Genomic DNA, 24183 nt, shown 5'->3' with positions numbered 1-24183 from the left:
TGGTAAGCAGATAGACGTGCCCCCATGTGCTTGATGCATAGTTAGCCTGGAGCCTGGCAGCTGTTGTCTGGACCTAGATTTTGGTGTTCTAGGGAATTTGTTCAGAGGGCTGCATAGCCACCGTTGTGATAAATTACCCTAATTTATTTATGTATAATCATCCACAGTATCAAAGAATTCTTTTATAATCTCTTTATCAATACTTTTCAGACATTTACAGTCTTAAAATATTAACTACACACCGAGGATGGTGATATTAGCAAAGCCTGCACACTTGGGGCTGGGGTCTCCCTGCTATACCTTCGCCTCCCTACCTGGCTGGGGCATCCCTGCAGCTAGAGCGTCATGATTCGAAGGCAGGGTCAGTGAATTTTTCCAGGAAAGGACCAGAGAGTGGATATTAGGCTTTGTGGGCCATGCAGTCCCTGTGGCCGCTGCTGAATTCCGCTGGCTCAAGGGCAGAAGACGGTGCATGAACCATAGGCATGGCTATGCCCCCGCAAAACTTCATTTAAAAACGCAGCTGACAGACCACCCTGTGAGCCATAGTTTGCCAACTCCTGTTTTAGAGGGTTTGAAGCCACACTATTGAAAAAGTAAGCAGGAAAAGAAAATTTGCATTAGGTAACACAAGGCCGATGGGACTCTTCCATCAATTACTGCGTGTTTCTTGTGGCTCTTTGGGTGATACGGTACTAAAAGAGAGAGGGATCTCTCACTGGCCGACATGACTGGGGGAATTTTTAGTTAAGTCCTAGGTCTGACTTCTAATCCTGCATTGTCTTGCTCAGTTCGTAAAGAAGCTGAGATCTGCACAGATACTGAAACTGAGTGAATGTCACCATGGATCTTTTTCTGTCTCCTTGTCGAACATCTTTAACCAGTGATCCTTTTCCAGCTGAGATGTTTCCATGTCTTTCTCCATTCATTTTTTGCCATGTTTCCTTTTCTGGGGAAGAAAGCTCCTTCTTTCCAAGGCTCATCTTTTCATCCTCATTCTAGATTCTGGCTCCTCCCAAATCTGCTAGCTCAGGTCTTTTCTCTTTTGTATCTTAGCTTCCCCCATCGGTGAACCGGAGCTTTGGTTGTGATGATCACTCATTCCCTCCTCTCCCGGCCTGCACCACACCCTGGTTCTCCTTCCCCCTCTGTCCTTTCCTCTCCTCTGGTGGCTCCTCTCCCCACCCTGTCTCTCTGTGTTCTTGCCCATTTCATCCACTCCCACAGTTTTCAAGGCCATCTGCTCTTTCACTACCTTCAGATCTGTACTTCCTTCACCCGTCCACATTTCAGAGTGCCTCTTGACCCTGCACCTCAGACCTACGCTGTGTCCCCAGGTCGGCTTATCTGACAAGGCCCTGCACTCCCAGGAGCGGGCTCCAGACCTCGCCGTCCTTGGCTCCTCCTTCCACAGACCAGCAGAGTCCCTGTTTGGTAGCGTTTGGCTACCATGTGTCTTGCAGGCCTCCTTCCTCTCCATTACTGCTCCCAGGACCCTGCATCCAGGCACCTCACCTCCCATCTCAGTGCTGCAGCCCCTTCCAGCCTCATATCCGTCCCGTTCATATTGTCCTTGTTGCCCTGTTGATGTTGTTAGGGCACAGATCTGCTCGGGTTTCTTTTCTCCAAAAATGCTTTGGGATTTTTGCCACTCGAAACTGATTTTGTTTATTTGGATTTTATACTTAGAATCAAAGTAAAGATTTTTGACCCACAAGTGTCCTAACCCTTCATCCAGTGCCTGCTCCATGCTGCAGGAACACCTCGGAGCCTGCTGCTCACACGCTGGTGCACACAACAAAGAGATGTCTATTCAGTTCTTCTCTTTCTCCCGATGTTCAAATGCAGTCATTTACACCTAATGCCATGAGTTTCACAGATTCTTTCTTGGAACTCATGACAGGAAAGGATTCCCACGCAAGGGGAGAAATGGCAGAGCGGGAGCCTTTGGGCCTGAGAGCGAGGATGGCAGTGTCACCGTCACTGCAGAATGTCACGGTGCAGTGTCGCTTGTGCCCTCAGACTTGGTGAGGAGCGAGTAGCAGCACTCTTGTTCCACAGGTGAGAAGACCCAGGCTTAGGAAGGTGGATGTGATGCCAAGGGCACCCAGCTAGTGGGTGGTCAGCAGGAACCAGACTCCTGTCTGTCGGGTGTAGGAGCACCTGCTCGTGACACTCCAGTCTTGCTCCCTCCTCAGTGTCTGTGTTCCAGCTTGGCCCTGCTTGTTAAAAACAGAACAAGAGCTCCTTGCAGACAGAAATGCAATTAAACTTTGCATAAACAGTAAAAGTTCCAGCATCCCCATCACAATCCTTCTGGGACTGTGGTCTGTACAGGCTTGTGATGATTGGAGCCCTTCAGCATGAATTTGAATTTGCAGATATAAAAGTCAAGAAACTATTGTCTGAAGTTAAAGATTTCTGTTCTGATACTAGAACATCCCGAAATGTGTCTAACGGTAACTGTCCCATCTTTATGGATTTTTGTGGCATAAATGTGGGAGGGAGGCCGTTCCAGGTCTGAGAATCTGTGTAATGCTTCTAAAGTCAACCTCTGAGAGCCTTGGCTGAGAGAAATGTTTGAATATAGAACCACTGAGCCCTTTCTAACTATCTCCAGGTTTAGTCTGCAAATTTGAAAAGCAGCTGTGAATCGCCATTAGCAGTATCACACACACTCTCACAGGTAACCAGAGTATACTGTTCTGTCCCTGAGTGATTATTAAAGGATTAAGGAAATAAATCCTCACTTATATTGTCATGGGTCAATATGACACATGGGTGAGACACCAGTAGAGCTCTCCTGTTGGGGGCTTCTGTCAGAGCCAGGGAGGTTGGACGTTCCTGGGGAAACCAAAGAGGAAGTCCTGCTCTTCTCATGAGCTGCGCGTGGAAGATGGGTCGGTGCAGTGGGCAGCTGAGCAGCGTCTCCAGCAGCCGAGCTGGATGCTCTGCCGTGAGGCCAGCTCCTTCCTTCAGCATCGTTGCAGATGCCTTTCACCACGTGTCACCTCCATATTTTCATTGAGGAACCTGGTTTTCTGCTGCCATGTGGAGGGCACAGCCATGTCATCTTAGGAAGCCAGGGCAGCTGGGTGGACGGGTGGTCTGAGGGCCTGTATTGCTTTCTGCTCAGTGACTGTGGAGGTTGGACAGACCGTAGGAGACACGGGAGGGGCCTTGTTGATGGATGGAAGGCTGGGTCCCTCTGAACTCGTCTCTGCTTATCCATCATCAGTTAGCAGACCACAAGCACGTTGCTTTCTACATGTGAAAACCAGATTTCCTCTTTTTCTTCTCTTAATTTAGAAGTTATTTGGGGACCGAAAAATAACAGGCTGGGAAGTAGGATCTCTGACCACTGATCCCTGAGGTTCCCAGTCATATAGTTAGAATTAAAGAAAGCTGCTTTTCAGCGATCTGAGAACCAGAAACATGTTATCTCTAGTCGTCAAGTGCTCCAGTGTATTCATTCTTATGTTCATTCATTCTTTGAACTTTCACTCCAACATTTGAAGAGTGCAAACGACATGAGCTGGGTGTTGTACAACTTCAGCATCTGAGTAGGACACAGGAGCTGCACTGAGCTGGACGCCTGCAAGAGCAGGAGATGAGGAAGTAGTTAGTTCAAGGAAGCAGGGAATGTCCAACACAAAGCTGCAGGAAGACCAGCTAGTAACCTGAAACGGTCATGGCCAAAACAGCTGTCCAAAACGTGTGGATAGCTGGCAAGAGTAACAGGCTAAAATCCGGAGTGGGAGGGGGATGCAGTGAGATGGGACCCCTGGTACCGAAGGCTCCAAAACAGCAGATACCGTCATGGAAGATGGGTGAATTACACTTCCCTCCCACCTGCCCCTTGTGCCTTGATTCCAGATTCTTAAGGAACCCATGTCAGCTGCTGGGAGCAAAAGCCATAGAGGGGTGGATGAGACAGGACCCACCTGTCAAGGAGCAGATGCAAAGGTGTCACAGTAGCTCTGGGGCAGTCACAGTGGAGGTGACACCTGATAGGTGGCTGGAAGGTTGGCCGCTATTTTTCTGTTGGTTTTGAAAGTATTGGGAAATTGATCTAAGGAACAGTGGGTCATCTGGCTCAGAAGATACGAACCCGCTCTGATGAGAGTTCTTAATCTTCGAAATGCTCCTGTTGCATATGGACCTGATTGGCCTCATGCCTGGGGCTGATGAGCACTTTAGACCTTTGACCCTGCACCTTCAACCAGACCCTACCTTTTCTGACCCGTCAGCAAGTGTTTCTTGAGCATCTGTTACATACAAAGGTCTTTTCAATACTCGCAAAAGATAGGTAACAGAGTTAAATACTTGGAATCCTGATGTTTATTAAAATAAAATAGGGCACCATGTATCACTGCAATGGAAGAATGTTCTCTGGCTTCCTAACAGAAGCCTGCTGCTGGACTTATAATCCTACAGTGACAGCATATGTGGGGAGTTTGAAAGGGAGGGGGAGAGGAGCTAACATAAATTTGGAAAGCACTTTGAAGTCATGCAGCTGTCACTGTTCCTATTTTTTAATCACCAGATGTATTGGAATCGTTATTTTTCCCAACTTCAAAGTGGAAGTGAGTACGTCTGCTGCCCAACACAAAGACTCATTGGCTGCCACCAATGATGCATCTACAGCATAACGTAAACACAAGTAAACCTGAGTAAAATGGAACGCAGTGAACTTAGATTTTAGCTGCTTTTGTTTTATGTGGCTAATTTGGAATGTTGCTCATCATACATTGGCATCTATTATATTTTTATTTGAAATATGGGGCCCCAGGGAGTTAACTGCTCAGCCATGGAGAATTAGATCATTTTGAAACATGAAATAAAGTCTATTTGGCAAAAGCACAGGTAGAGGAGATGAGAAGAATGAATACAGTGTTTGAAATATTAAAGAGGTCATTTGAATGGTCCTCTTCTCTGCCTCTTGCTCTTCCCCTCAGTGATCTGATAAAGCATCCCAGCCACACCCTCCTCCCTCTCACAGGTACTCTTTTTCTGGGCTAAGATCTAAGAAATTGCCCCTAAGGGTGTGTGTCAGTTGGCTCAGGCGGCCATAACAAAGCACCTTAAACACGGCTTAAACAAGAGACATTCACTGGCTCACAATCCTGGAGGCTGTAAGTCTGAGCTCACGATGTTGGCAGTTTCTCCTGAGGCCTCTCTCCTGGGCATGTAGACAACCATCTTCTCTGGGCATCTCTGTCCTCATCTCTTCTTGTAAGGCACCAGGTCAGATTGAATTAGAGCCCATCCTAGTGGCTTTGTTTTGCCTTAATCATCTCTTTAAAGGCCTCCGTCTCCAAACACAGTCACCTTCTGAGGTCCTGGAGATTAGGACTCCAACATGTGAATTTTGAGGAGACATAGTTCAGTCCATAACAGGCTGGACACTTCTGGAACAGGGAGATGAGAAATGGGGAGCTGGACTCTCTGCTGATGGCCTGTGTTTAGGGGCTGATGCCGATCGTTATCTTCACAGAGATCTCCAGGCTCAGACCCTGGAAGAATAGTTGTTGGTGCAGAGAGCTGCCCATGTGTTCCTCTCCTGGCATGTCTGTCTGTGTGCCTGGTGACGCCAGTGCTTGTATCTGTTTATCTACGTAATCCCCACTGTAACTCAGAGGTAGGCATTGTCATTGTCACCCCCTTTTACAGGATGGGGAACCGAGGCATAGGAAGGTCAGTAACCGGTCCCAGGTGATCAGCTCTGAGACGCGGACCTGAGGACCAGTTGGGCAACTCCTGGCAGCCCAGCCCTCAGCCCCCGTGCACATTTCCACACACTTACTGGTCACTGTGCCCAGGACTGAGGGTCTCCCGAGTCCAAGCACCTGCGTTGGTCACGCTGGTTGCTACGTTTGAAGCTTGCTTAGAAATTCAGATTAATATTCCTTGGCCTCAAGTCTCACTCAGTGTAATGTCCCTTAACATACGCAGGCTCACTGACACAGAAGTCAGTCTTCACTTCTGGCGTATTGGGTACTTGCCAATCTGCCTACTTGTTAAAATTACCTGCACCCTCAAATGAGTACCTGTGGGCTTCTCGAGGTCGTTTCCAGACATTTGCAGAACGGCTAAAATTTGAGTCCCCGACGTTTATGTTCCCAGCGGAGTCGACAGGCCACACCCCGGCTTCTAGTTTAGCGCAGTCTGTAAACAGCGTTCTTTATGTGATCTCTTCGGTGCTCTGTTTTTCCTCATTCTTGTGCTTTATGTTAGTGATTTCACAGTTTAAACTGGCCCTCACGTGTAGTGCCAAGGTGGGCAGTGTACAGAGGAGAAAGGCCTTCCAGTACCTGCTCCCCTTTTAACAGCATAAAATATTGTGCTTCTATCACGTGGAACTATAGAATCTTGACAAGTTTCTATCTAGTAAGGATTAACAAATCAAAATTAATAATATAATACTCATTATTAGAACTTAGTATGTATAAAATGACATGGACATTCTCATTTGACATGCTCTCCTTAATGTCTTATTTAATAAATACAAAATCATGCTTTCCCCATTTAACCATTTAAGTGCTTAACTTTATCATCAAGTAATGTTATGGGGAAGGCCTGCTGTACGTTTCATTGTGCAGAACACGGCACCCCATACACATTAGCTGTAAACCGGTGTTTTTTGAATGACTGGACTGTTCAGTATTATTCATGCTAAAACAAATAATAAAATAGCTACTATTTCCTAAATGTTCACCTTCTATCAAGAAATGTTCTAAGTACTTTACATATGTTAACTCATTTAATCTACCCAACAAGGAGGTAGTTGCCATTATTCCCATTTGATGGATGAAGAAACCAAGGTATAGAAGTCAGGATGCTTCCCAAGGTTTCAAGAATTTGCACAACTGGGATTCAAACCCCAGCCTCTCTGCATCTAAAGCTTGAGCTCTTAACTGCCTCTACTATGACTGACAAGAAAATTACTCTTTTATGAACACATAACTTACAGTGTCTTTTTCCTTTGGCCAGTTGAAGACATTATTTTAATTAAAGTGCTACAGTGATTCATTGATGTGGCACCTGTAGTGATGTTATTATTGTAAAGATCATCTTTATGCTAGATTTTTATAGTAGTTTTTGATTCAGAATCTTTTTCTCTTCTTAGGATGTGGCATTTTTGAAACCTTATTGCTTACGTAGCCTTCAGAATAACTGTATCATGATAACCAGAAAACTTACAATTTGCTTCTTTACAGAAAATCACTCTGCACCTCCCGATGTAACCACTTACACCTCAGAACACTCAATACAAGTAGAAAGGCCGCAGGGCTCTACAACGTCAAGAACAGCCCCAAAGTATGGCAATGCCGAGCTCATGGAGACTGGCGACGGTATGTCTTCCAGCAAGTTTTTCCTCCTTTGTAAATTCTAAGTTCTGCTAACGTGCCTTTCTGTGCCCTGACTGGATGTGTTTCTTCTAGTGACACAGTCGGCTCATTGACTCATCAGGTTCTTTATGAGCCTTCCTAGAAGGTGGCATAGTAACAGGAAGTGCAAACTATCTCCAGGGGGGCCAAGAGTTATTCCTTGTAGGAAAAATGTCAACGTTGTAGAAATTTTGTCATGAGAAGAAAAAGATTTGATAAAATTCTGATGTTTTTGCTAATGAATAATGTTGATTCCACAATTAGAAAATTAGTGCAGGTGTTAAGACTGTGGATGGTTACTTGGAAGGGCAAGATGGAGCTAAACGCAACCAAAATAATGGACAGAGATGGGCAGAATGGTGCCTTAGACTTTGGAAGAAAGACGGTCCTTTTTCCTCCATGTTGGAAAAAGTATTGGTGATTTGATAAATACAGCCATTCGGGTTCTCTCTTATTCCTTGAATCTTTCATCTTGGTATGCTCTAACATATTCCTGTTACCCATCCTAAAGTGACAGACTCGAACATGAACGTCATGCTTTATTCTGCTTTCCTTGACCTTCCAGAGTCATGAAAGTTAGACTGGAACCCGATGATGATATAAAGTGTTATTTTCTTGGAAGATGGCCAAAATAGCCTCTGTGTGCCATCCATCCCACTATGCTTGTGTCCGTGACACTGTGACTCGGGGGTGATGAGGAGGCCTGGACCCAGCCTCTAACAGGCAGATGCCTCTTCACTGTGGTCAGAGCCCAAGGTCGCTGGGTTCTGGTTCTCTGTTAGTACATTTGAAGTCACTCCAGTTTCCAGTATGTTTGGTTTCCCTGGAATGCTTCTCAGTATCAAGGTTTGCTTTAGTCCTCTACTAAGTTCATTGTTTATTGAATTGGTCATTACTATTATTCTTGTCATCACCATTTTAGTAACTTTGTTGTCTTTGAAGTTCATCATCTTCACCTGCTCCCCCAGGTAAATTCATCTATTGTCCAGTCCAGTGCTGTGATGGTGTCTCGTACCAGAACCACATGGGGCACTTGTTGGAAAACAGATTCTGGGCCACACCCCAGACCTAACACATCAGAAGCTCTGGGCTGGGTCCTAGGATGATTTGTGTGTGTTCTAAATTAAGCTGGAGCACCAGTGGCCTTGTGAAATGATCTCTGATTCAACCAAACCAGATTAACTGGGACTATTTAATGGGGAAATTTTGTGTTTAGATATTGAGAAATCTGGGTTATATATTTTCAGGATTGTAAAATATTTAATGTCTCAATTCTGAAAGTGCCCATAGAGTATTTTGAGACTGTCTATTAAAATGGTTTTTATTTGATAGAAAAATTTCCTTGAATTCTGTCATACTCGTTCCAAAAGCTGAGTTCTGTTCTTGTGACACTGTGCCGTGGAGGAAGGGCTTTGCCTCGGTCAGTATGGGAAAAACCCTCTCTGGTTGTGGTTCTTCTGTCTGAGAGCTGTGAAGGTTCCAGGCCTTCGTATTTACCAGGTTCAGGTTTCCAAGCACCTTTCAGCAGGAATGAAATCTGCCTGCAGAGAGTGCGTGTGATCCAGTTACGGATTCAGCATCTTGGTGCTCCATTTTTTCATTTATTTGGATTATGTAAAATTTTTTGAATTTCATGCCTTTTTCATTGATCATTTCACTTATTCAGTTTTGAAAACGATGTCACATTTATTGTCATGAGAAATGTATTATAAGGTTGGGTCTGTTTTTCTCAGTGCACATGGATAAATATATGTAAGTTCTGTATTATATCAGAAACTGAATTTAGAGACTTTTAATTGCTGTGCTTCTAGAATGCATTGCCTAAATGTTCACTCAGGAGAGTGGGTCTGAAAGACATATAGGGGGGACCTGGCCATTACCTGCAAGAGGACAAGGCCTGCCAGCGGCACTTGTAGAACCTGAGTCCCCTTACTTTCAGGGGCGGCAGCTGTAGGCCGAGCACAGGTGGTCTCAGGGGAGATTGGGACTTGGGGAGGGTCTCACTGCTTAATCAGCTCTCTGACCCCTAAGGACACAGAGGACCCTGAGACGGTATTAATAAGGAGATGACAGACCCTGTTTTAGGAATAGAGGTGGGACCGAGCCCAGTCTTTTGTCCGGAGTTTTTCCCAAGGTCACCAGAGCAGGACAGTTCACAGTGTAAAAGGGAATCATTTCTGCTACATCTTTATCCTCTCTCGAGGCTTCCTAGCAAGGTCACATGCTGAGACCGTCCACCTCGGAATGCTCTCGTTGAGCAGCAGTCATCTTAGGTGACACTGAGGGGCTCCCAGCCCTGAGATGGGGCAGGGTGTGCTGTCACGGCTGTTTTTACTGTGGCTGCTTGTTTACGCTGGTTCATGCTCAGTCCACCTGCCCCATGGTTCTGTTTTTCAGGAGTGCCTGTAAGTAGCCGGGTATCAGCAAAAATCCAGCAGCTTGTCAATACCCTCAAACGACCCAAACGACCACCGTTGCGGGAATTCTTCGTCGATGACTTTGAAGAACTGCTGGAAGGTGAAAGAGCCCGTTCCTACCCCCTCGTCCAGTGTTTCTGTGACCCTATAGAGTATAGTGTTTTTCTACCAAGGCTGTTTGACTTTTTAAGAACGGTAATCTTGGTGTTCCTGGGAAGACAGGGATCCTGCCTAGAAACTGTAGGTACTATTCCCCAAGGTCCCTTTAAAGATACGCCAGTCCCGGCACAGTTGGGTTGATACCATTTGTGTGTCAGTCTCAGCAGAATGCGATTTTGTCCCGTGAGCCAGGCCTCTTTCTAAGGACTCCTTGAGGCTACAGGAATTCTGGTGTTGATAGATCATAGACAACCTGAGCTTGCAGCAGCGCGTTCTCTCTGAATAGGCTTTAGAGGAATGCAGAGTGAGCTGTGGCAGATCTCACCTTCCTGCCTCTTGTGACAGCTTCAGGAGCTGGTGTTCTTAACCCCTGAACAGTCCTGAGCCTTTTAACACAAACAACTTAAAATTGAAACAAAGTACTGCTTGTTGTATCAAACCCAAACTGCTTATTTTCTTGCTGTTTATACCACAAGTAAGACATAGCTGATTCTCTAGCCAGCAGGTGGAAATTGTGAATCGTCAACTATAAGAGAAACCTTTCCCAGAAGTGAGAATAATCTCTCAGATTCATACCTATCTAAAGAGTTGGGCAACTTGTTTTTATTATGGGGCGTTTATTTTTGTTGTACTTAAGAAAATATGTGCTGTGCCAGTTATTCATAGTAGCTGTAGCAAATTCAAATTTACATCTCAGTATTTAAGGGAAAAATATAATTCAGCAAGATTTGAGCTCTTTGGAGTCTATAATTACTAGTGTATGTCGATAACCGATGTTTTAAACATGGCTATTGCAATCCTAGACTCTAGGCATGTTAAAATGCATAGTTTTACTTGTCAGTTTATAAATGCATTCCGTTCTCCCTAAGTTCCGCACCCTGACATTGCCTTGGAAATTGTAAGAATTAAGTGCTTTTGTTACATCCGTGAGGCTCATGTGTCGATCATAGCTCTAATTCTAGAAAAACACCTGTGCATGTTTCCTGTCTGCTAATAAATTTCTAACTCAAGTGTAAGTCTTCTAGCTTCCTTCAAAGGAATAAAAAAGTGATTGTGCTAATATGGATGTGTTTTTCTTGAAAACCTTTTGTGTTCAAATGTATTTAGTTCAACAACCAGATCCAAACCAGCCAAAGCCAGAGGGAGCCCAAATGTTGGCGATGCGTGGGGAACAACTGGGTGTGGTTACAAATTGGCCCCCATCTTTAGAAGCAGCGTTACAGCGATGGGGGACCATCTCACCAAAGGCCCCGTGCTTGACCACGATGGACACGAATGGGAAACCTCTGTACATCCTCACTTACGGTAATCCTGTGAGGCTTATCCACCTTTCGTTTGCTTGTGCCTGCACACAACTGTCACTTTCAGGGTGGCCGATTCATATTTGTGTTGCCTTATGTTTCTAATACAGAAATAAATGGAACCTGAAAAAAAATATTATAGGAAAATTACTTGGTTTGAATATGAAAAAGTTACTATTTGTTAAATGTTTTTGAGTAAAAACCAGAAAGTGATATAAAAAATTAGTGATTATAACTCTAATAAGATGTTAGATTTTACCTCTTGGAATGTATATTAATTAAATTAATGCTTTCAAGAAGGATTGGTAGTTAAAGAATGTATATCAGAACTCTCTGACATGCATCACTCAGAAGAAACAGAATCTGTTTCCAAAGTGCTTTTTCAGAAAGCAAGAGAAACAAACTTTTTTAAAATTCTTTATTCAGTACCATTAATGCAGTCCGTAAACTTGGAAATGGTTAACTGTACCAGAGAGATTCCTTTCTCTTTGCTCCACGGATAAGAGGCGGAGAAAGCAAATTTTCAGGTCATTTTCACACTCTCTGCTACAGTTTTGCAAAGAAACAAGCCTCATAACAAAAACACCAAAATGGCTTATATTATGTCTGCATGTGTGAGGTTAGATTACCTTTTTTTAACTTTCAGTTTTGTTTTTATGATGATAATGCTCTTCTAATTGCAGGTAGGAAAGAAATTGTTTTCTCCATTAGCAATGGAGGTCAAGAGCCAGGTGTTAAGTATTATAGCCCAGCCTTTTAGTGGGTGTGGGGCCCATGAGGCACCCACCCACTGTGCCTCAGTCATTATCCTGTGCATCTCATGGAAGGAAATGGGATTTAGGAGCATATGTTTTCATAGTCTCATTTTTTTTTTTTTTCTGGCTTTGTTGGGAAATTCTGAGTGGATAAAGGGTATTTCACCCATCATGAGGCATAAGATTCATTTTTTAAAAGTTATACTCTTGGAAATAGATTTTAGTCAGTCAAAAAGACAGAGGACTTTCCTGTCTGACCTTCATCTCTTGCCAGATTCAGCCATGGAGCTGATTGTGTACTGTTTTCCAAGCATCATTTATTGAAAGACTGTCCTTTCCCCTTTCTTGGCTCCTTTGTCATAAATTAGTTGACATACATGCATGGGTTTATTTTTGGGCTATTCTGTTTCATTGATCTATGTGTCTGTTTTTGTGCCAGTATCATACAGTTTTTCATTACTGGTAGTTTTCTAATGTCAGGGAGTATGATGTCTCTAGCTTTGCTTTTCTTTCTCAAGATGGCTTTGGCTATTTGGGGTCCTTCATGGTTTCATACAAATTTTAGAATTGTTTGTTCTATTTCTGTGAAAAATGCCATTGGAATTTTGATAAGGATTGCATTGAATCTATAGATTGCTTTGGGTAGTACAGACATTTTAACAATATTAATTCTTCTGATCCACGAGCAGAGAATATCTATTTATTTGTGTCATCTTTAATTTCTTTCATTAAAGTCATAATTTTTAACGTACAGGTCTTTTACCTCCTTGATTAAATTCATTCCTAGGTATTTTATTCCTTTTGATGCAGTTGTAAATGGGATTGTTTTCTTGATTTCTCTTTCTGATAGATTATTATTAGTGTATAGACAGAACAGTTTTCTGTGTATTGATTTTGTATCTGCTACTTTACTGAATTCATTTATTACTCTGGTTTTCTGTATAGTCTTTAAGTTTGTCTATATATAATGTCATGTTATCTGCAAGTAGTGACAGTTTTTCTTCTTCCTTTCCAGTTTGGATGCTTTTTCTTTCTTTTTCTTGCCTTATTATTCTGGCTAGGACTTGCAATGCTATGTTGAATAAGCATGGCAAAAGTGTCTTGTTCCTGAATCTTAGAGGAAAAGCTTCCAGCTTTTTACTGTTGAGTATGCTGTTAGCATATGTAAACATATGACTTTTATTTTGTTGAGGTATGTTCCCTCTGTACCCACTTTGTTGAGAATTTTTATCATAAATGGATGTTGAATTTTGTCAAATGTTTTTTCTGCATCTGCCGAGATGATCATATGATTTTTATCCTTCATTATGTTATTAATGTGCTGTGTCACATTCATTGATTTGCGGATGTTGAGCCATCCTTGCATCTCTGGAATAAATCCCACTTGATCATCATGGTGTATGAGCATTTTAACATATTATTAAATTTGCTTTGCTAACATTTTGTTGAAGATTTGTGCATCTGTGTTCTTCAGGCCTGTAATTCTCTTTTCTCATAGTGTCCTTGTCTTTTTTTGATATCAGGGTAATGCAGGCCTTGTAAAATGAGTTTGGAAGTGTTTTCTCATCTTTTGTTTTTTGGAAGAACTTGAGAAGGATTGGTATTAATTCTTCTTTGAATGTTTGGTAGAATACACCAGTGAAGCTATTTAGTCTTGGGCTTTTGTTTGTGGAGAGGGTTTTGATTACTGATTCAATCTCCTTACTAGTAAATGGTCTGTTTAGATTTTCTGTTTTTTCATCATTCAGTCTTGGAAGGTTGTATGTTTCTAGGAATTTATTTCTTCGAGGTTGTCCAGTTTGTTGGTATGTAATTGTTCATAGTAATCTCTTATGATCATTTGTATTTCTTTAATACCAATTGTAACGTCTCTCATTTCTGATTTTATTTATGAGTCCTCTTTTTTCCCTGGGTGAGTCTAGCCAGAGGTTTGTTAATTTTGTTTATCTTTTTAAAGAACCAGCTCTTGATTTCATTGATCTTTTCTATTGTCTTTTTAATCTCTATTTCATTTATTTCTGCTCTGATCTTTGTCATGTTCTTCCTTCTACTAACTTTGGGCCTCATTTGCTCTTCTTTTTCTAGTTACTTGAGATGTAAAGTTAGGTTGAGATTTTACTTGTTTCTCGAGATAGACATTTATCTGTGAACTTCCCTCTTAGAATTGCTTTTGCTGTATCCCATAAGTTTTAGTATGTTATATTTTCATTTTCATTTGTCTCAAGGTGTTTTTTACTTTCTCTTTTGATTTCTTTGTTTCGTTGGTTGTTGGATAGCATGTTTTTTAATCTCCACATACATGTAAATTTATCAGTTCTCATAATTGATTTCTAGTTTAATAACATTGTGGTCAGAAAAGATGCTCAATATGATTTCAGTCTTCTTAAATTTAAGACTAGTTTTGTGGCCTATGATCTATCCTGGAGAATATTCCATATGAGCTTGAGAAGAATGTGTATTCTGCTGCTTTTCGATAGAATGTTCTTTATATTTCTATTAAATCTGTCTGGTGTAATGTGTAATTTAAGGCTGATGTTTCCTTATTGATTTTCTGTCTGGCCGGTCTGTTCATTGATGTAAATGGGGTATTAAAATCCCCTACTCTTGTTATATTGCTGTTGTTTCCCTTTTTATGTCTGTTAATGTTTGCTTTATATATTCAGGTGCTTCTATATTGGGCACATAAATATATCCAAATGTTATATTTGCTTGTTGGATTTACCCTTTATCATTACGTGACGTCCTTTGTCTCATTACAGTCTTTGTTTTAAAGTTGATTTTATCTGTTATAAGTATAGCTAACCCAGCTTTCTTTTGGTTTCCATTTACATGGAATATCTTTTTCTGTCTGTCCACTTTCATTTTGTGTGTGTCTTTATACTTGAAGTGGGTCTATTGTAGAAGTATGTAGATGAGTCTTGTGTTGTTGGTTTTTTTTTTTAATTCATTCACCCACTGTGTCTTTTGATTGGAGAATTTAGTCTGTTTACATTTAAAGTAGTTATTGATAGGTGTGACCTTATTGCCATTTTGTTAATTGCTTTCTGGCTCTTTTGTAGTTCCTCTGTTCCTTTAGTCTTCTCTTACTCTCTTCCTTTGTGGTTTGATGACTTTCTTTAGTGGTGTGCTTAGATTCCTTTCACATTATTTTTTGTGTATCTACTATAGGTTTTTGCTTGATGGTTACCATGAGGCTTACATATAACATATTTATAATAGTCTGTTTTAAGTTGATTAAAAACTTAAGTTTGAGTACATTCCCAAGCCCTACATTTTTTGTCTCCCCGTTTTATGTTTTTGATGTCACATTTCACATCTTTTTATCTTGTGTATTCCTTAACTAACTGTTGTAGTTATTTTTACTACTTTTGTCTTTCAACCTAATACTAGGTTTATAAGTGATTAATCTACTACCTTCACTAAATATTTACCTTTACCAGTGAGACACATAGTTTCTTGTTACAAATTAGTGCCCTTTCTTTTCAGCTTAAATAAGTTCCTTTAACACTTTTTTTGTAAGGCTGCTTTAGTGGTGATGAACTCCTTTAGCTTTTTGCTTGTCTGGAAAACTTTATCTGTCCTTCAGTTCTGAATGATAACTTTGCCTGGGAGAGTATTCTTGGTTGGAAATTTGTTTTCTTTCTCCTTTCTAAATCAGTCAAGAACTGTTTTATCTTCTTTAATTTAAATCATCAATTTACTCTTTATTTTTATCTATTTGAAAAATACTTGTAGAACTTGCCAAAAGTGTGTTGTTTCCTTTTTCAAACTCTCTGTTGTAAATTGGCTTTTTTATGAATTTATGATGATCTAGACTTTAATAGTCCAAACTGAGAATGAAGTTGAAACTTTAACAAAATATAATGGTGCTAATTGTTTGATTGTAATTGATTTGTTCGTTTACAATGCGTTGATTTTTTTCACTTACAACAAGTTGATTGTAATTGTTTATTCAACTATAGTAATTTCCTAACATTGTTCACATTAAATAAATCTGAAGGCACAAAATATTTGTGATTTCTTTAGGGAAAAAATAACTCCCTGCATTATTTCTAATGGCTAGTGACTGTTTGGGGCAAAAATATAATCATCAAGTAATAGTAAAGAAGCCAGTCTTGAGGAGGTGGAGTTAAGGAAGGTGGAGGAGGGGCATGAATAAAACATCACACCTAGTAGTTACTCTCAGTGATCAAGAAGTAGGCTAAAATGTATACTGCAATTTTGTTTTTTATAGCTTGCTTTATTATGATGTTAGTAAAACAAAGAAACATTTGTTAAGCACATACTATGAGCCAGGAATGTCCTAGGAATTATAGGAATCAGAGATAATGGAAAAATCCTCCTTGTCCCCTAATCACTAAGGAAGAGACAAATTGATAAATCCATTGATAGGAAAACAGTAAGAACCCTAGTTTGGGTTGCTGCAAAATCCAATATGAAATAAAACAAATTCAGATTTTTTCATTTCATAATTTCATAATTTCATTTCATAATTAAAGTGTATATTAATTTAGCTTTTACATTTAAAATAGGAAAAAGATTAGAACAGTGATTGCATTTATAGGAAATAGTTCAAATTGTTGTTATCTTTATTATACTATTATTGCATTAATATAATTTCTAACACCTTGACTGCTTCTGAAAGCTTATAGAAGCTAAAGTTGTAAAAGGCCTTTATGTGTCCAAGAATTCATGTTAGATTTTAAAGTCATTTTGGTTTGATCTCAGACTGTTTGCTATCACCTGGGTATGCTGAGGAAATGTCTGGCACTGGGATGAAGGCAGAGATTTGAATCTGCAAGTTCTTCAAAACTGGTCATTTTTCTCATGTTTTTTTAATCTTTTTAATCCTGCTTTGTGGTGATTTTTTCTAGAGTTCAAAACTTTAAAATAATTCAAAAATTTTACCATAATCTTTATCTAAATTCAGGTATTAGGATTCCAAAATCCTAAAAGTTAGGAAAAGTTGAAGTTGAGAAACTTAGGATGTGGGGAAGGAGAGGGATCAGGCCCTACAAAGCCTGTCTTACGTGCCCTTTACATTCATTGCAATCACACAAGACAGGACTCATTAATAGAGGAAATAGGTGTCATTTTGCACAATATAAATTAGCATTAACTCACTAATGCCATGGTCCCTGCCCTATTTTACTCCCTAGAAATCCTCCCCTACTTCTGTGATGGTAATTAAATTCTCTGTGGCTTTGCTCTAGGTTTTTAGCATCCGAGGTGTATTTGTATTTAATACCTTATTCCAGTGTTCAGGCTTCTCAGATTTTGTAAGTCAGATTTGCTGGCTTTTGTTTCCCATCTTGATTCCAGGGACTCAGAATAACTTGAAAGGCTTAAAGTGAAAAAGTAATACTCTCTATATAGGTTAATGTGCACACATATACACAACAGAAAATGCATGTGTACAATTAATTGTGTCTTTATAATTTGTATTGATAGGCAAACTGTGGACAAGAAGTATGAAGGTTGCTTACAACATTCTGCATAAATTAGGTACAAAACAAGAACCTATGGTGCGACCTGGAGATAGGGTAAGTGCAATTTAAATTATCACATCTGCAAGACACGTGGTCTGAGGTGGAGAAGACACCCACTGTTTTAAAGTTGCAAAGTTCAGTGCCTCCATACTACTAAATCAGGCTTTCTTAACATTTACTGTGAACCAGAAGCAGTTATTCAGCAGGATTAATCGTCACAGTAACTCAGCGAGTTTAACTATAGTAGTTCTCACGTTTTATCCATGAGGATATTAGGACTTGAGAGGGTAAGAATCGTATCAGATGAAGGCACATAGCTAGAAAGTGGTGTAGCCAGTGCTCATATCCATTTTTGTCCAACCACAAAACCTGTGTTCCTAACCCCTGACATTTGTGGTCTCCTAGTTTGGAATGTACTTGCACTGTCTCCCTGAGTAGGTAGGACAATTGTGTTTAGAACTTTTTTATATTACTCAGTGATATCGAAAATCCTGGCAGCAAACTGCTGGTATGCTCCTTTCCTAGTGTTAAATTTCTTGATATAGGCTACTGTCTTTCATTGAAAAGCACAATTTTATTCTTACTGCAATCTGCTAAGTTACTGAGAACAGATATTAGTATTTCCTTTTTAATGTTACACCCAGAGCAGTTAATAATCTTGCCCAAGCTTTACACCCTGATTAAGATGTGGGGCTGAGAGTAGAACCTAGTTTTCTTGCCTTAAATGGAGTGATTTTTTTCCATATGTTGCTGTGTACCTCAGAATGCCCCAAGACTGGGTTACCCACCTGCACCCAAAGGACTCCAAATGAATTTTATAAAAATATCATTGTAGAGCACCATAAACCAGCAAGAATACAAGCTATGATTTACTTAAGAGATATTATAAAAACATGGGCCCATTATGGGGAATTTTTAATAAGATTGCTGCAGCCCCAGGATTCTGTGGTAGGCCATGATTCTTTCCAGTTTAATGAACAAGTTTGACCTTTAGCTTTTAAAAGTCAATTATAGGTCTCACACCTCCTCATTATAAAACTTACTGTAAAGCTACAGCAATCAAAGCTGTGTGGTATTAACACAAAGACAGATATAGACTAAAGGAATAGAATAGAAAACCCAGAAATAAATCCTTACATGTAGGGTCAAGGGACTTTCAAGAAGGATGCTAAGACATTAAATGGCAGAAAGTCTACTCAACAAATGGTGCTTGGAAAATTGGATATCCATAAGCAAAAACCCAAAATTGAACCTTTATACCATATATTAAAAAATTAACTCAAAATGGATTAAAGACCTAAACTCTTAGAATAAAACATAGGGGAAATGTTTCATGACATTGGATTTGGCAGTGATTTCTTGGATATGGCACCAAAAGCACAGGGAACAAAAAAATTGATAAATTGCACTTCATCAAAATTTTAAAATTCTGGGCTTCCCTGGTGGCGCAGTGGTTAAGAATCCACCTGCCAGTGCAGGGAACCACGGGTTCAAGCCCTGGTCTGGGAAGATCTCACATGCCATGGAGCAGCTAAGCCCGTGTGCCACAACTACTGAAGCCCGTGAGCCTAGAGCCCGTGCTCTGCGACAAGAGAAGCCACCGCAATGAGAAGCTCGCGCACCACAACAGAGTAGCCCCCACTTGCTGCAACTAAAGCCCACGCACAGCAACGAAGACCCAACGCAGCCAAAAATAAATAAATAAAATAAATGTATAAAATTAAAAACTTCTATGTACCAAAGGACACTTTTGAGAGTGAAAAAGAAACATACAGAATGGGAGAAAATGTTTACAAATCATATATCTGATAAAAGATTAGTATCCAGAATATATAAAGAAGTTCTACAACTCAACAACAACAACCAAAAAAAAAAAGTTTAAAAAACAGGCAAAGGACTTGAATAGACCTTTTTCCAGGGAAGATTTACAAATAGCCAAATAAGCCCATGAATCACTAATCATTAGGGAAATACACGTCAAAACCACATGAGCTACCACTTCACACTCATTAGGATGGCTGCTATCAAAAACAAAATAGTAGGTGATGACAAGAATGTGAAGAAATTGGAACCCTTGTGCATTGCTGGTAGGAACATACAGTGGTGTAGCCACTGTGGAAAACAGTACTGTGGTGGTTCCTTAAAAAATTAAACATCTGATCCGATAATTCCACTTCAATTTCAAAAGAATTGAAAGCAAGGACTTGAACAGATATATCTACACCAATGTTCGTAGCAGCACTATTCACGAAAACCAAAAGGAGGAAGCAACTCAAGCATCCATGGTCGGATGAATGAATAAACAGAAGGTGGTATATTCGTACGGTGTAATATTATTCAGCCTTAAAAAGGAAGGAAATTCTGACACATTCTACAACATGGATGGACCTTGAGGACATTATGCTCAGTAAAATAAGCCAGTCACAAAAGGATAAATATTATATGGTTCCATTTATATGAGGTACTTAGAGTACTCAAATTCCTAGAGACAGAAGAATGATGGTTACCAGGAGCTGTGGGAAGCGGGAAATGGGGAGTTATTGTTTAATAGGGACAGAGTTACAGTTTAGGAAAATGAAAATGTTCTGGAAATGGATGGTTGATGATGGTTTTACAACAGTGTGAATGTACTTAATGCCACTGAACTGTATACTTGAAAATGGTCAAGATGGTAAACTTTGCTATATTTATTTTATCACGATAAAAAATAGTCAGTTGTAATATATCTCCCTTATCTATAATTTGGTTAATAGTCTTAGTAGTTTTTTTAAAAAGTCTTTGGCCTTCAGACTCTTGAAGTTCCTTTACAATAGCAATTACAAAATAAACCATCTCTGTTCTGCTAAGAAGTCAGTAGGAATGTGGGGGGCAAGTTTTGATGGAACAAAATATGTAAAAAGATTTTTTTTAGCAGGGGGTGGTTTGAATTGTATGAGGTGGGACTACTTTTCTAAATTATTCCTTTAAAAAGTTTTCATATGGCTGGCACCTGGCATGTGCGTATAAATACTTATTAAATAAGCATATGTGACTGTAGTATTCAATTGATAATAACCTTCTGTCACAATAAACAGGATTCTTTACCTCTTTGAAAATCATTTTTAATTAAATATAATTTTCCGAGGATAATGAACATTCTGTCCTTAGCATAAAAATTATAGATGCTTTTCATGTGGGTGACCCTATTAATGCACTTTGGGGAGTACTGCTTGGGCTTTGAAAAGGCATTTATGTGCCTAAGCTGAATAGGTTTTCAGGATATTGTAGTGGGAGCTGTGGAATAAACAAAGATGCATCATATGTGAAACCTGCCTTCAGGGAGCTTGCAGAGTTAAAAAAAAATGAAGACATTGATAATTGGCTATCTGTAAATTGGAAAATGATACAGGTCCCCAAAATAGGTGGTGAGAGATACAGCTGAACTCTTTGGGAAGGACAGAGAATGTTCTCATTTTGGGAGCTTCTGGAATCTGAGAAGACTTCTTGAGGAGAAAAAGCAAGCCTGTGGCTCTTGGTCAGATTCTAGGACAGAGTGTGGAAAGGAGCTGAGGGGGGATTGTGTGGTATGTGGACAGAACAAGCCGGGCACTGGGACAGCAGAGCTGTTACAGGAAGACCAGCGGAGGAGAGTGGAGGAAGGAGGTGGTCTGTTGACGCTCTGTGCGTAGTTAAGTGCGATGAAATATCAGAGAATACATAGGGAATTGAATGAAAAGAAACCATGTGGGTTTATGAAAATGAAGCATCTGTATACTTGTACAGTATTGCACTGGAATCACTGTGCAGTCACCAAAAAACAGGACTTGTGACTGATTGAGATATAAAAGGAAAGTTTTATGATACAAATACAGTCTTCCCTTCCTTAAAACAAATTTTTTAAAAATTCAGTTTTGATTCTAAAAGAGCCTTTAGCTATTTGACCATTTTCTATTTGTTACTTTTATATTTTTGAGAACATATAATGTACAATTTTATATTCTGCTTTTATTCACTTTACATTAATATAACATTTCATCCTGTTTTAACCCAACTCTGCAAGGTTATATAATATGGCATTATCAGCATGAACTTTAGTGATCGAGCAGTGGGAATTTTAAATCCTGGATCAAGTTGCCCTTCCTTGGAACAGAGCTGGGATAGGAGCCAGACCAGAAGCTCCTCTTGGAAATATGTTGATCCACAGTCTGGCTCTGGAAGCAGCACCTTCTTTCTCTCGGTTCTATGCTCTTGAAGACTCCTGCGTGCAGAATAGGTTAGTCCCAGGAGGACTAACAAGTCCGAATTTAACTGGTCCTCTGTGAGCGGGTACAGCCATTAGTTTTGGGTGGAACTTCAACATCTTCTGCATTTTCTTAACATCCTCTGTTTTTTCAAGGAGAGCAGTCTTGCGGCAGTGGTGCCTTGGAAGCTTTGCAAACATTTGATTGAATGTTGTTGCTTTGCCAGATCCAGAACTAAAAATAGATGCTGTCAACTCTCAGACCACCAGTTGAAGGCAGAACACCTGAGGCCAGTGCAAACCTCAGATCATTTTTAAAATAATTGTTTGTGGTTCATATGCAGAGACATGCAAATAAATCCTTTTATTCCTCCGTTGAAGTCCTACTAATAGTAGCCTGGCATCTGTCTGGGTGCTTTTGGGACAAAATAAGGATTAATATGTAATCAACAGTTATTTCACAGGGTCTCTTGAAATTCTTCAGTAGTGCAGAATGGCTTTTATTGGCCTTAACGGTTTCATTTGTCTCTCGTTTGGCTGATTTTAGTAAACTGCAGGAATGCCATATAGAAAGGCAATCTTCACATAATTCCAAACTTAATTTTATTTCCATCAACTATCCTGTGTTGCTAACAGAGCCAAATTTAAGACACAGCCTGCTCCATCCTCAGCTGTCATCTGAGTCCTTTATGCCAACCTGCTTACTTAGATATTGAGGTAATTAGGATGTCTTATCCACCTGTTCATGACAAAGTTAATAACTTCTAGTTAGGGCATTTTTAAAGAAAAAAAATGTGTTAAATTCCTGAATGAGGTAATACAAAAATCACATACATCTGCTAAATCATGGGATTTACGTGCTTAATTATCAACAAGGAAGAGCAGTGCCGATGCTGCAGCAACACATGGGAGAAGCTTGTGTTAAAGTGGAAGCAGAGTCCTGCAGAGCTCAGTGGGGATCCAGAAATAGGACTGCCTGTTGCATCCTGAAGGCAGCTTCTAGAGCTAGAGTAGGAAGGGCCACTCCAGAAGGAGCATCGGGCAACAGGAGAGCAAGCGGATCGACATTGCGTTAGCTCCACGGCAGACGCTAACCTGAGTGCCAGGTGAATGTAAATGGGACGAAGCTGACAACATAAAGGAAAAACTTGACAAGTTTACATGCAACATTAAATACACTAATAAAAATAAAACAGAAAATATTATATCGAGACGTCTGCATTAAATGTAAGAGTTAATACTATGAAATATATTTAAAGATTTTATGGGAAATGTCAAAACACTAGCAGATAAATAGGCAAAGGAAATGAAACACAGTTCATACAAGGATGAATAATTATAAGCCATCTGATGGAAAATTGTTCTTCATTAAGATTCCCTTCAGGACTATCAAAACATTTGAAAAATCATACTATCCATTATTGGGTTATTTGGATAGTAATTTAAATTTACCTTTTAGAACTCCATGATTATTGTCCTCCTGGTTCTTCAGAGGCTGAGCTGGAGAGGCAATGGGCGGCTGGAGATGTGTGGGCAGGTGTTCATGGAAGCCTTCCCTGGAAGGGCAGAAAGCCAGATGCCGCAGGTGTGGGCTGACCGAGCGCCGGCTCTCAGGGCCGGGGCCTCGTGGGCAGTTGTGGTTCATGGCTGCCTGCTGTGTGTCAGGCACGGTGTGAGCTCTTGCATACATTTTCTCATTTGACCTTTACTACAACACTAGGACACTAGTATTCTCAATTTTCAGGTAAGTCAAGGCTTGGGGAGCTAAATCTGAGCCGGGATCAGAGTAGAGTCAGCTGTGAGCCCAGCACCTTAGGGAGGAAGTGCATAGCGTTCAGTTACGATGGTGAAGACTGTGTGGAAGTACAAGGACGCACTTCAGAGCCCAGTGAGAATAGCGAGAGACAAACAGTATATGCACTGTGGTTTCACTTGTGTAAAAAATATGTGCCGATGGGGGAGATAACATGTAAACAGCAAGGGTAGTTGCATTCTGATACGATGTCAGAGATGACCCGGATAATCTGTTTGCCTTCCGTGTGAGATCAAGGAAAAGCATCTGATAACTTATTAAAATGCATCTTACTAATATGCATTTTTCAAGCAGGGCATCTAAATTTTTTCCAGTGGCATCGTGTTAGTGGTTAATCCCTCTCTCTCTGTGTTGCTCCAGGTGGCACTAGTGTTCCCCAACAATGACCCTGCTGCCTCCATGGTGGCTTTCTACGGCTGCCTGCTGGCCGAAGTTGTGCCTGTGCCCATCGAGGTGCCCCTCACGAGAAAGGTAAATAACGTATCTTTCTGTTCAAGCCTGTTGGCCGGGAAGGTCGGCTCTGCTGCCCTGGAAGGTTCTGTCATGGGGTCAGAATGTGCAGACGGCCATCTTCAAGAGCTTTCATCTCAGCAGGATGTGGATCAGGAAGCACAGGGCTGTTTGCCTTGTCCCTGAGGC

The 24183-nt window shown here is 40.5% G+C and overlaps 1 protein-coding gene across 7 annotated transcripts in view; it reads left to right on the top strand.

Annotated features, from left to right (window-relative positions):
* The window catches only part of DIP2C (disco interacting protein 2 homolog C), a 364119-nt gene that overhangs the window by 231657 nt on the left and 108279 nt on the right, over positions 1-24183 (top strand). For all 7 annotated transcript variants that reach the window (XM_082442364.1, XM_082442363.1, XM_082442368.1 and 4 more), the window contains 5 exons: positions 7221-7355; positions 9789-9908; positions 11075-11272; positions 17475-17566; positions 23905-24015. In XM_082442364.1, coding sequence (XP_082298490.1) covers positions 7221-7355; positions 9789-9908; positions 11075-11272; positions 17475-17566; positions 23905-24015 — 656 coding nt within the window. The remainder of the gene's footprint in view (positions 1-7220; positions 7356-9788; positions 9909-11074; positions 11273-17474; positions 17567-23904; positions 24016-24183) is intronic.

Source organism: Balaenoptera physalus, assembly GCF_965194825.1.
Source record: "Balaenoptera physalus genome assembly, chromosome: 2".
In the NCBI taxonomy this organism is placed as follows: Eukaryota; Metazoa; Chordata; class Mammalia; order Artiodactyla; family Balaenopteridae; genus Balaenoptera; species Balaenoptera physalus.
This window is presented reverse-complemented; position numbering and strand designations above follow the sequence as displayed.